The sequence below is a fragment of the Varanus komodoensis genome, unplaced genomic scaffold (assembly GCF_004798865.1).
Source record: "Varanus komodoensis strain SLA01 unplaced genomic scaffold, ASM479886v1 scaffold60, whole genome shotgun sequence".
In the NCBI taxonomy this organism is placed as follows: domain Eukaryota; kingdom Metazoa; phylum Chordata; class Lepidosauria; order Squamata; family Varanidae; genus Varanus; species Varanus komodoensis.
In genome coordinates this window covers 869,816-882,735 of record NW_025336223.1, presented here as the reverse complement: position 1 = coordinate 882,735, position 12,920 = coordinate 869,816, and the positions used below count along the sequence as shown (strand labels likewise).

Sequence of the window (12,920 nt, the reverse complement as noted above, 5' to 3'; positions counted from 1 at the left end):
TGTATTGGACAAATTAATTTGGTTTCCAACAAATGTTTAAAATTAATTTGGTCTCAGATGGGAAATACTTTAAAAATAATTTGGTCTCCACTGAGAAAGAAATGCTTTCAAAATAGCCTTATATTTTCAAATAGATTAGTTAGATTAAAAGGCCTGTATGAGAAGAATACAGGCCTTTACTCTGGACTTGATCATTCATTTGCACTTATTCATAATTTCTTGCTTAATTCTACAAATAATAATTCTGGGTGGGGTCAGCCCTGGTTGAATTTTTAGAAAGCTATGCATGGTACCTACAATCACTCCCACTCACCAGTGAAAGTTATTTTTAAGGAAATCATGGAAAGAAGCACTCAACAACAAATAATAAGGTTAAAATCATCTTTAAATAACATGAAAAAATATAAAGCCAACAAGCATCATTTAAAAGTCCTCCTTAAACAGAAAAAGGGGATTTTATCCTCAAAAGCAACCTGGAAGTCCTTTCTAATAAAATCAAATTAAAAAACACAGTCAAAGCAATTCTCCTGTTTTAAGGCAGCTATACTAAAACCTTTATCTAGTAATGTATCTGTAACTAAGCCTGTTTTTCCTTACTGTGTAAGCACATCTAGTACTGATCCAGAGCAGAACCAGAACACTCAATGAGGAAAAGATCAAATCTCTTCTACACTTTTTTCTTCATCCCCTGCACCCCAAAATCACCTACATTCACACTTAAGGGGCTGGAAATTTTTAAAAAATCCCAAAGCCGTCTCTGGTTTCCAGTTAGACATTTTTTATTAAACTTCCTGTGGGAGGGTGTGGAATGGAATTTCAGAAGCAAAATGGGTGGTGATGAGGAAAGAGTTAATCCCCCCCCCCCAAATACCATGGTTCCAATTTGGATCAGGATCCTGTGTACTTGGGCAGCTACACCTACACCACAAGTAGGACATGTTTTAGCTCTAGGAGTGTACAGGCCTAGCTGGCTCCCCTAGGTAGATTAAGGAATTATATCACATAAATACAGACCTGTTCACTTTCCTCCTCAAACTCTTTGTTTATATTAGGTACATCCAAACGGATGTGCCTAATATAACTACCTCCATGCTGTCTGTTTTGCCGCCCTCCAAAAGCCACTTCCTGCAGTTCAACACTCCACTGGAGGTGACCTGCAGAGTACACTACTAGTTCCTCGGCAGCCACCATGCTATATGCTTTTTTCAATCATCATGGAAACAGGCCAGTAGGTTCATACCAACACCTCGTAAGCCAAATAATGGAATGGACCCTCCACAAAGACGTAGAAAGCAGGAACAGTCCGTCCATCTGTCTGTCTGTCCTTCCTTCCTATTTCAAGATTCAGATGGTTTGTTTGGATTGTTTCTACTGGAGCACCCAGGAATTCTCCTTTACACTGAGTTGAACAGTGTCCGAATGCACGTGTCATCAAATAAAGGTGCCAGGTTGCTGCTGAAGGAAGCTAGCATAGCAACTAGAATAATGGTGGTGCATTATATGAAAGAATACATTGTTTTTAAATGATACAGCTGGCAATGCATGCAGTTGTGTCCCCACTCCCATATAGATGCTTTCATATAGGTCAGTTTCTGAGAGCAATAGTGTCAACCTTTTGCCAGGATAAATTTTCCAGGCAAACGGAAGCTTGGCAAGGCTGTCACAAATGAGCATTTAACCTGATACAACAGGTACAATTTTAGTCCATGAATTTGCCTCATGCAACCAAATGTTCCTTCAATCAGCTAAGAACTGGTATTAGAGCAAAGAATCTGTTTTATTTCCAGCGTACTTCCTTGGTGGCATTAACTGGGTCAGACCTTGTTAGACTCTTCTTAATTGCATACAGCTTTTATCAATTGGATTTTCTCCATCTTGCAATGCTGAACTTCCAGAAATGATAATAAAAAAGAACTGAAGACTCCTCATGCAACGATTGTGATTTGAGAGGGATATCCAATGAATACCGAGGCCTGATTCAAATATGTAGTTTACAGCATGAACGATGCTTAAGAGCATGCAGGCAGCTGCACAAACCAAGGTGCCTGTACGAGCTGGTCTTCTTCCAACATGAGAGTGTAGTTAGTCATAAAGATTTGTTCATAAACTTGCTGCAAACAGCGGCCTTCATATTGCTGTGTTTCTAAGTGCCTGTGCTGCTGCAGACTTCACATATGAAAAGTGGCTGAAAATATAAAAGTGTTCTGCAACATGAACACGAATCCTACGGAGAAGTACCTAACTAGAGATCTAGGGGGACCGTAGCATCATTAGCAACATTGATATTCGCAAGTATTAGAACTCTGGATTTTTACAAAAATGCCAAAAAAACTATTTATACACGAGATTATATACCTATCAGTGGGTTTGGTGCTAGCCAACGTGTGCTGACAAGGCAAACCAGCCTCCTTCCTTTTGTGTTTCAGACTGCAAGAACAGAGAGAAAAGGGAGGGGTGAGTTGCACTGCCACTTCTTTAGCCTTTGATTGTCTGCATTTGTGCTGACCTCAGTCAACATAAAACAAGTGCTAGTTGTTTAGTAAATGGAGTGCCAAAGGGGAACAAGTAGACAAGAGTAGAACCTGGAGAAGTGGCTCCACTGAGGGGCTCAGGAGAGACAACTATCTTAGGCTCAGTTTCTTCCTACCTGTGTAAGGAGAACACGAGCGGCGTACCTCTGCCAGGACTGTTGAGCTCCATAGTGGAGTGTCATATATCCTGAGTCTTAGAGCCGCTTGTTGCAGTCAAATTCCTTCCATGCAAAAATTTGCATGCAGAAATTAATATGAAATCTGCAAGTCATTACATTACATACTGATTCATCACTACGCTGTGAATGCAATTTTTGCCAAATTTCAAAGCAGTTCTTTGTGTTTCTGAACAGTGGATTGCTCCTTATAAGAAAAAGCTTTCCATAAGTGTATGAGAGAACCAGTTTCTCTGGTTTCACGTTTACATTTCTCATCCTATGTGCAATCTAATGGGAACATGTCCACAGCAGAAAGGAAACAAGGCACTCCCAGGAACAAAGTGTTGCCATGTCTCCCCGGGGGCAACTGTTACTGAGCCTATGGCTGAAAAAAATGTTATTGTCAAAGATGTGAAACATTAAAGATTCACTTGTACTAATGTAGGTCTGACTTATAAAAAAGTTTTTGACTAATGTAGGTCTTATTTCATATGAAAATGTATACAATTTTATACATTTAAAAGTGCAACCAGCAAGTCAACTAGTATTCTTATTTATTTATAAATGTATGAGTTGCCTTTCCCCAGAGATAGGGGCACCAAGGCAACTTATAATCACATCTTAAAATATTCTTAAAATTTCTGAGGAGGTCTGTGGGGGAGTTTAAGTAGATTGATACTGGCTGCAACCTCAGAGGGATGGAGATTTCTTAACTGAGAAATCAAACCAGTTTCAACTGACTGCTAACCTCCAATAGACCACCGTTTCTCAGCATAGACCCCCTAATCTGTTCTTCCCCCAAAACTTTTTTGCACATATGCAAACGTTAAGGTTGCCCCAAGCTATCTAATACCCTCCATTTTAGGTGTAGATAGTGCCACCTGTTTTGACTTTATAAGGATAACACTCAACCCTGAACATCACAAAGAGAAGAAATGATAAATGAACATAGCTTTATCCAAGGAATACTTACTATTATTCTGTGACGGTCATTTCTCAGGGAAGTACTTAATGGTAAACACACATGATTTGAGACACAAGCAGATCTGTAGGAATAAATGACAAAAGAAGAAAAACAGTATTTGTCCTTCTGTTGTAAATCCTCATCCTGTTCAGAAAGTAGAAGACAGGAGTCAGGGCCAGGCTGAATATTTACTTATTTATTAGATTTATATCCCATACTTTTTTCTTACAAGAACTCAAAACAGCTTACATCATTCACCTCCTCCTGCTTTCAGTCTTATCCACACAACACAACAGCTTAGGTTATATGACCTAATTTAAGGGGTCAGCTGTAGATCCTCTATATGAAAACAAGACAGTAAAACTTTTAAATTAGTGACATAACTCAAAGAGCGAGGGAACCCCACAATGACACAGCAGATAATTAATTTTAATCTTGATGCATTGTTGCTGATATGCTTGATGGGTTTGTTCAGCTGTGTATTTTTATATTTCATTAATATAGTTTAAGGTCTCATCTTGCAAGCTGACTTGGGGACTGAGTAGTCAAAGGCAGGAGCGACATACTTCAGGGGGCACTCCTATGTCTGACAGGCCGTAGGATACTTTGGATTGCTAGCGCTGAGGCTGAAGATGAAGCTCTGACCTGAGTTGGTGTCACCAGACTTCCTGGCAGTGCTCCAACTTTCCCTTCACCCCTGGAAATGCCTCAGCTAGCTGATGCAGAGCAGAAATGGGGAGAAAGAAACTGCTTCTGCCACTCTTCCCACTCTGCATTGGATACTCATAAGCCTCCGAGTTTTGCACGCGGAAGCACCTAGTATTACCAGCAGCCATGTGCAAAAAAATCTCTGCCCAAACCTTGGAAAGCCTTTGCTGTTTTCCTCTACCAACCTTCACACAACCGCCATTCCTGCCCCTCAGACTCCTCCCTTTAGAACTCCATTATGTGCTCCTTTTTCCCATTAGCATTTCAGGAAATTCTAAATCCATTTTCTTGAAACCTGACTTATGGATTTGAATATGCTCTTTGTTATGTTAATTAAAAACATGAGTCATCACATGGTCACTATCTCCCAAAGTTCTCTGTGCTTTAAACCTTTTCCTAACACTTCCCTAATGGTGAAAATCAAATCAAAGATAGCCAATTCCCTTGTTCATTCCACCATTTTCTGAAAGACAAAGGCATGTCAGGAATTTGCTGGAGATTCCATGTTTAGCAGAGTTTGTCTTCCAAAAGTTATCTGGGTGGTTAAAGTCCACCATTACTACTTATACATATGAATATTTTTTGTGACTTTAGCAACAGTTCTTTAGAAAGCTTCAGCGGGGCCCATTAGCTGGTTAAAATTGGGGGGGGGGTGGAATCAGAAGAACTGCATTTGTGGATGCTGTCAACCCCTTCTCTACCAGCTAACAGTTCAAGTATGGAGTTCCTCATCAGAGTTTAGATAGTGTTGTTTTTAAAGAACAAGCTCCTTGCTCTTTAAAGGGATGGGATTGGCCAGTCTCTTACCTCCTTTTGTCTCTCACACTGGTTATGTGCATAAATGGAGCTAGCTAGCATTTACTTATCAGGGTCTCTCAACCAAATAAACCTGCCTGAAATCTTGAGCACTTACCTTATTTCTGTAACCTAAAACTGTGAGATGGCAATTAGGTCTAGAGACCACAAGTTAGCAGTGTCATGTTTCAACTACTGAGAAGTAAAACTAAAATTTAAATAAATAATAAAATTTAAACACATATGCTAACCACCTTGCTTAGAAAGACAAGATACCATTACCTCCTTACACTGGTCCCACTGGCAGGAGGAAAAGTATCTTCTTTCAAACCATCCAGAGTTTCCACCACTGGAACAGACACCTCAACTGTCTTCCTTCCATTTTCTAGAAAAGACATGAACACCATTCTTTGGTTACTGAACTATTAGATGATGTTCAGCTGTTCTAGTGATAAGGAAGGATATGGATCACACACCAAATGGAGAATCAACTAGTTTAAAAAATTAGAAAAGGACTGCTTAAGTGAAAATAGTAAAAAAATAATCTAATAGTTGCCAACAGCTTATATTGATAGCTTCTATCAGCAGTATCAGGTACATACCAGGCAAGTTTCTAGGTGGTGAAAAAACTGGGGAAACTGGGGGAGACACAGAGATGAATGTAGCTACTGCCTGTTGATTGGTCAGCAACAAGAGTTTGCCACGAGCTTCTGCACTCTGACGGTTCAACTCAGCTATTCGTTCATCCAAGCTCTTTGATTCTTTTAAGCTGCTTGCGGTTTGACCATTTCCCTAAATGGGTATTTCAAGAATATGGTTAAAGGCATCTTCTAAAAAACAGAAACAAAAAGGTTTACTAGAGATATACCAACTTCAAGCAAAGTAAACAACATATTATTTCATTTATTTATTTGGCTTGTATGCTGCCCATTAGCCTTAAGTTCTCTGGACAGCTCACAACGTAATATTTGTGCGTAAAGATATTAATCTGTACTTTTGTTTGATGCAATTGTCCAATAAAAGGCAATTTCCAAAGCCTTTAACAGCATCGATTACCATCGATTTTGTGTGTGTGTGTGTCTAACATTTGTTGATTCTTCTAACTTGAAGGTATTTTAATCCTTATGTTCAAAATAGCAAAGCTTACAAAGTTTCTGTAAAACAGATGTGTGCAACTTACGTCCCGCCAGATCAGCCACAACTCTCATTAGCCCTTACCAGAATAGACATGTTGTCTGCCCCTGTTGTAGAGAAAACAATCAACGGGTATCCTCAAAAATGCTAAAGAAAGCCAATTTTGGAGTAAATAAAACCATTCTATTTAGATGGTTTAGCTATTAGAAAACTAGCTCCCATTAGTTTTCAACTAGGATTCAGATTTGACCAAAACCTGAACTAAACTGGGCCTGTTTGGACTGTTTCTTGTGCCTCCTGTGGAAAAGTGAGCTTTTCTCTAAAAAGACCAGAAACAAAGGAGGACCTATGCAAGACTTCATAGCATAATTTAGACTTACAGTATTCTCCAAAATATCTCCTTTCCAAATACCATCTTTAGGTTTTGTTTCTCTAAGCTGAGTAACTTGTGGTCCTCTAGATGTTTTGACCTACAACCCCTATAATTTTTCACTACTGGCCAAGCTGATGAGAATTCCAGGCGAAAACCTCTGGAAAAATTTAAGTTGCCAACCCCTGCTCTAAAGACTATGATGAACAGGCACATGGATCTGAATAACTGATAGATTCACCTTCTAATTGTAAGGCTTATTTTACCAGGTCTTCCAAAGGATTATGACAACTTGTGTTTCACAAGAGTGTGCCTCTCAGTTTCCTTCACTCATTGCCAGTTGTTTTTAATGTGTGAGAACTTAAATGTGGTGTAAGTAGGAGGCTGATTTTTTTAGTGGTTTCTTTTATTTTCATACCCGAGTCTTCCTTCTCCCAGCATTTTGTTGATCAGTTTTAGCCAAAAGTTTATAGACTGGAAGTTTAGCTAGATTATAGGTGTTAGCATGTTAGTTCAGGAAGCCAAAAATTTGCAGAGCGTTCAACAGAAGTTCTGAGGAACCACTGAAAAGATAGCACTTTAGGTTGTAAAAGTGAACAGAAAATTCCATCCTTTCAGACTGGTCAGAGCTAGGAATGGAAAAAAAACTAATTTAAAGATATAAAAGCTTAGACAGAGAAAAGTAGAAGCACACTGGGGTTGGGGGAAGAAAGAGAGAGAGAGAAAGGGAGTGAGGAAGAGAAGGAAAGAAACCCAGAGTTCTAAAGGAAACAAACAGTCAGAGCTGCTAGACAAGAACTAGTTGAGCATGTACTGAACCTATGACAATACGATTTTAATTAGATAAAGGACCTAGTTAAAACTGTTTCCTGCCTCTAAACAGTATCAGTGCTTAGCCCTTTGTTTAGGTCTGGTAGGAGAATCCCTAGTGGCTCTTTGCTCCCAACAATAAACTGAACATTCATTTAGAACCACCACAGAAAAGTCTTTCAACTAGAAGTACATGGAACCTTGCCTAGAGGAAAGAATACTGTTAAAGGTATCTGGAGATAATCCAGTTTTCCTATCAAGAGTCTTCCAGCTTTCATACTACCAACTAGAAAAGACAGAAATATGAGCTTAGAACTGATCCCTGATGCAGCCAATCCCTTATAGTGGAAAGCTGCCAAACTCCTGAATGGCTATGTTTAGGAGGTTAAGGAACCTTGGTAGTCTGGGAAAGTGAGAAGCTATCAGAATCACTTCTTTTGAAACTTCGTTGAGTCTCCCATTGACTTTAGGTAACAATGGGATTGGGAAATGAGGTAGTTCTGTGAGTAAACTCATTTGCACAGCATTTGTCTAGAGAGGAACCTTGGCAGCAGTACATTCTTTGACATGATGGACAGATTTATGGCTGAGAGACTAACCTGTTTTACTACTAGTTGCTGGAAGACCTGTGCACTGAGTGCTCACTCTGACTCCCTTACTGAAGTGTGGCTTATGGTTCAACATTGCAAGGTATTCCACCCAGATGGAGAAGCCTGGTTAGCAGTGAGATGAAAAGACTGCTGTTCTTCCTCAATGGTTCCAACCACCACCTTTGTTCTTTTCTGACAATCTTTGGCAAGTCAGGTGTTTCTGTCTGGCAATTTGATCTTGAAAGAAGCAAAAGGTGCTGGAGGGGCCAAGTGCAAAAAGATGCCCATGGTAGTAAAATCCTAGCATGAAACCATCATCCTTAGAAGCTGGGGCTTGGTGCATGCCATCTCTGCTGCTTGAGTAAGATACTGTGATTCATAAGACTGTGGATTTTCATGTACTTCTCCAAGATCCAAATGTTAAAGTTTAAGCCTACAATCACCCCGGGATTAAGCACTAAGGAGAGAGAAGATGGCTCTTCCAAGTTCACTACAAACCTGTGGTTCTGAAGATGAACCAGTAGTGTATTAATGTTTTGTGTGTTTATCTCTCCCAAAGGTGACCATATCAGTGTGCAATGTAAGTAGAGAAGGTGTGAGTTAGGGTACCAATACCTTGGCTCCTTAAGTCAATCCAAAGGGGAGTGCGCAATATTGACAATGGCTGTTGTAACAGAACCTTAGAAACATACAATGAGTGTTATGAATTGAAACGTGAAGATAAGCTTCCAACAAATCAATGGATGTAAGGAGTTCTGCCTGTGAAATGGCCTTCATTATTGTCTTCAGTGTATTCATCCTGAAGAGATCTATGGTGATCCCTCTGGTGTCCCTATTTCTTTTGGGAACCATAAAGAACAAAGTAAATCCTAGAATGGATGTCTACTGTTGAAGATAGGTTCTATTGCCTCAATTGTTAACAGGTAGTTTATAGCACTGAGAAAATTTTGATGCTTTGCTGGGTTCCAGACCCAAGGAGAACCTATTAATTTACCCCTTGGCTTTGAGATGAACTCCACAGCGTGCTCCTTGGAGTGTCTTTTGCACTCAGAGGCTGGAGGTGGTATGACTCTATATCTGGTAAAAAATACATAGGTCATCCCCCCCAGTCAGAATCTGATCCATGGCTAGGATGGCATCAAATGGATTGGTACCATATAGTATCTTTGGAAAATTGCAGGTGTTATTCCTCCCTTTCCTTCCACCTGAATTTGAATCTGCCTGAAGAATGAAGGGAGGTGCTGTGCATTAGAGAAATGAAAGGAAAACTGCTGTCTAGTCATCTTGTTCTCCCTCAGACCATGTACCCAGGAGGTAATCTAGGCCAAGATCCCTTCCTTCAGTTCCCTGATTTATGGTGGTACACTGAGATCAGTTATTGATGTTAAGGTCCTGGCAGATCACCCTACACACCTTTAAGGGAAGGGGTTGAAGAACTATTCCCCCCCTCCCATCAAACAGAAATACCCTGTCCCTGGCAAGAGCCTAGTGATTTCTGAGATCATTTCTAGGAAGTGTTAAGAAAGAGTGAGGATAAAAACAAGAAATACAAGGGCAAATAATAAGAGAAAAAATCACTATGAAGGCAACAAGAGTGGAGCTCAGCATTACCAAACAGCTTTTTAGGCAAAGCCAGTCTGAGAGGGCATGAAGGCTCATCACACTGCAAAAAACAACCAGCAACTCTGTTGGAGAGAGGCCCCATGCCTCCACTTCATAGAAAAGGCATTGCCTGGGAAGAAGACAAACTGTTTAGGCTACTTACATGAACAGCTGGTGTAAAAAAATCAGCCATGCTAAAAATCAGTTTTAAAATCAGAACAGTCTCCATGAAATCTATGACATTCAAGACAAGTTACATTAAATTCTCAAAGGCTACCATGATATTTCTTTTGCACCTTCAGGTTATGGGGCAGCACAGAAATGGAAATAAATATTGTTTCTGATACCACACTTTCACCATATACATCTGTGCCTGCTACAACATGTATACGTGAACACAACGTGTACATCTACATAAAGGGTGTTCAACCTTTTCTAGTTGGGGTTGCACTCTGCTGAAAGAGCAGGCTTGTAGCTTGGGGGCTCTCCTTTATCCATCTTTGTCAGCTGAGGCACAGATGGCCTCAGTGGCTTGGAGTGCCTACTACCAACTTCAGCTGGTGGCCCAACTATGCCCCTATCTGGACAGGGATGGTCTGGTTTCAATAGTCTATGCTGTGATAATCTCCAAATTAGATTACTGCAATGCATGCTACATGGAACTGCCCTTGAAGACTGTTCAGAAGCTGCTGCATATGCAGATTGCAGCAGCCAGATTAATAACTGGGGACTGCAGATTTTAACATACAAGTCTACTTCTGGCCTGCTTGCATTAGTTTGCTGTATGTTTCGATGTCCAATTCAAGGTGGTGGCTTTAACCTATAAAGCTTATATGACTTGGATCCACACCACCTGTTGGAATGCCTCTCTCAGCCACACTCTACTTGGATATTACACTCAATCTCTAGGGGCTTTCTCCAAGGGCCAAACCCACGGGAGGGTTGAAGGATGGTAACAAGGAGGGCTTTCTCTGCAATGGCTATGGAACAGTCTCCCCACTGTGGCCTGCCTGGTGCCAGCCTTGTAAAATCTTTCCAGTACCAGGTTAACACAGCTCTTCATGCTGAAGCTTTAAATGTTATTCATAGCTACCCAGGGACTTGAGAGAATTATCCATCCCAGCTATTTTACACGGTTATTCTTCACTGTATGCTTTACCTGTTTTAAATGTACTAATGTTTCTTAGATTTTATGGTATGTTACTGTATTTTATTGTCTTGCTTTTTGTGGATTGTTGTAAACTGCCCAGAGAACTTTGGCTATAGGGTGGTACTGAAAGGACAGGACAGGATCCTATACATACCACTGTGATTATGAAGATGCACGCAGTATAGGTTGACTGGACAACTATCCCACAGCACACAGAAGAGAAGTGAAACAACAGGATAGTAAGAGTACTCCTGTCTGGGTAACTGAAGATTACTTTCTGTACAAAGCATACAGTTGATATACATGTATGCAAGGATGCACACACAGACTCTCATAAGTACTTTGCTTTTCACAAGTGTTAATAGCTCCAAAGAACCCCCAAAGTTAAATAATTGAGAGGCTGCAGGAGTGTGGCTCTTGTGTCCTTACCTGTCTCTCTACATCTGATACATCCTGCATAGTTTCTGCTTGCTGCAAACTATCCCAGGCCTGCTCATGGCAATGCCCAAATGCTCTCAGCTGAGTTTTAATAACAGAGTTCTGGTGTGTTAGCTCATTTATTTGCTCCTGAAGATCTTCATTCTGTGTACACATCATAGATACACCAGGATCAATCCCCTCTGTAGCATCATCAAAACCTGGTCTTGGTGCTGCAGAGATGTTTTCTAATATTTGACCATGTGACCTGAACGAATTATGCATGGTTTGGATTGCAACAGGAACGCAGACTTTCTGTGTTAAGAGACTGCCATCTTCCTGTACCATCAGTGGTTTGTGTGAAGGAGTAGAGATCTGCTCTCCATCTGTCTCTCTCCTAGTGGAATCTGTGGGAAGACAACATGCTGTACCAATGCATATGCTTCACTATCTTTAATCCTAAACCTTCAGTAAGGGATGGTCTGGAAAAGTTTTAAATAAATAAATCAAGACAGCTTAACCAGGCTGACCAAGTGTGCTGGAAACATCTGAGTGGTGAAGGCCTGTTACAATGTTCTCATTTTTTTTTTCATAGTCAGGCAAAGTATGAAAAAACTTATGCCCAAGTAATATGCTTGCCATCACATCTAAATGATGCACTTAACAGAAGCAAACTCATGTGCAGGGTTTGTACATTTGAGAAGTGCCATGTAATTTTATGCTCAGTATCAAGGATTATTTTCTGGAAATCTAAAATCAGTCGGTCTTTAAATAAAACTTAACGATTTGTACTTTGCATTTTAAATGCAATTTCATCCAAATACACAGTATTGCTTCATCTAGCACAATCATATGTTCAAACAACATTCTTTCTTCAGTAATTTTGACAGGCTTCAGTTTCCATGGAGAACATCTTACATTACAAAAGCTGGCCTGTCACAAGCACTATCCTGTCTTTAAAAAACATAATGCCTCAAAGCAGCTGGGAGAGTTGACAGAAACTGTGATACTACAAAACATGGCAGTGCCACAAGTGGTTGCAAATATAAAGGAGGCAGTATCCTGCTATTAATTCAGATTGGATTGCCTAGAACTAACTTTCTAGAATTGAACAATAGCCACTGTCACTACTGTGTTTAAGATTAGATGGAAAGTGACCGTGGCTATACTACAAGTAGATATAGAAGGACTTATATACAACATGGTAGATGGTGGATTAATTATTGAAAAACAAAGCCAAACACTATAGTGCAATTCAAGTGGCCCTCTTACCATCCTGAAGAAGAGGCAAGGCCTCACTGCTCTTCTGTTGTGGTGGTGATAACAAGACAGCTGGTTGGAATATATGAGTTGATAATGTAGGGGTAGGATGAATTTTCTTGGGAGGATTTAGGACTGCAGCTTTATTGGGAAGATCTACTGGCAAAGCATCAAGCCAGTTTGTCTTTGGCCCATTATAATCTAAAATGGGTTCATCTGACAAGAGAAAGTAAATGAGACAATGTGCTAGGTTAGAACCAAGGAAGCTACCAAAAGAGATTGCCTCATAATGAATTCTATATAAGGTCACATAAATTTTGGATGTTCTTGACACCCAAATGCTTGCTTTTTAAAATAAATTTGTATTAATTTAAAAATGTAGAATAAAATTGAGAGAAAAACATACAATAAAACAAAAACATTAAACATTA

At 40.0% G+C, this 12,920-nt stretch overlaps 1 protein-coding gene across 3 annotated transcripts in view; it reads right to left on the bottom strand.

The window, feature by feature from the left end:
• Window positions 1-367: 367 nt before the first annotated feature.
• SPICE1 (spindle and centriole associated protein 1) overlaps window positions 368-12,920 on the bottom strand; it is a 33,621-nt gene continuing 21,068 nt past the window's right edge. For 2 of the 3 annotated variants that reach the window (XM_044449727.1, XM_044449729.1), the window contains 6 exons: window positions 12,502-12,705; window positions 11,242-11,636; window positions 5,759-5,948; window positions 5,439-5,541; window positions 3,663-3,735; window positions 368-2,427 (listed from right to left, as the gene is read on the bottom strand). In XM_044449727.1, the coding sequence (XP_044305662.1) occupies window positions 2,374-2,427; window positions 3,663-3,735; window positions 5,439-5,541; window positions 5,759-5,948; window positions 11,242-11,636; window positions 12,502-12,705 (1,019 nt within the window). In that variant the 3' untranslated portion in view covers window positions 368-2,373. The remainder of the gene's footprint in view (window positions 2,428-3,662; window positions 3,736-5,438; window positions 5,542-5,758; window positions 5,949-11,241; window positions 11,637-12,501; window positions 12,706-12,920) is intronic. The other variant, XM_044449728.1, reaches the window with a different exon arrangement.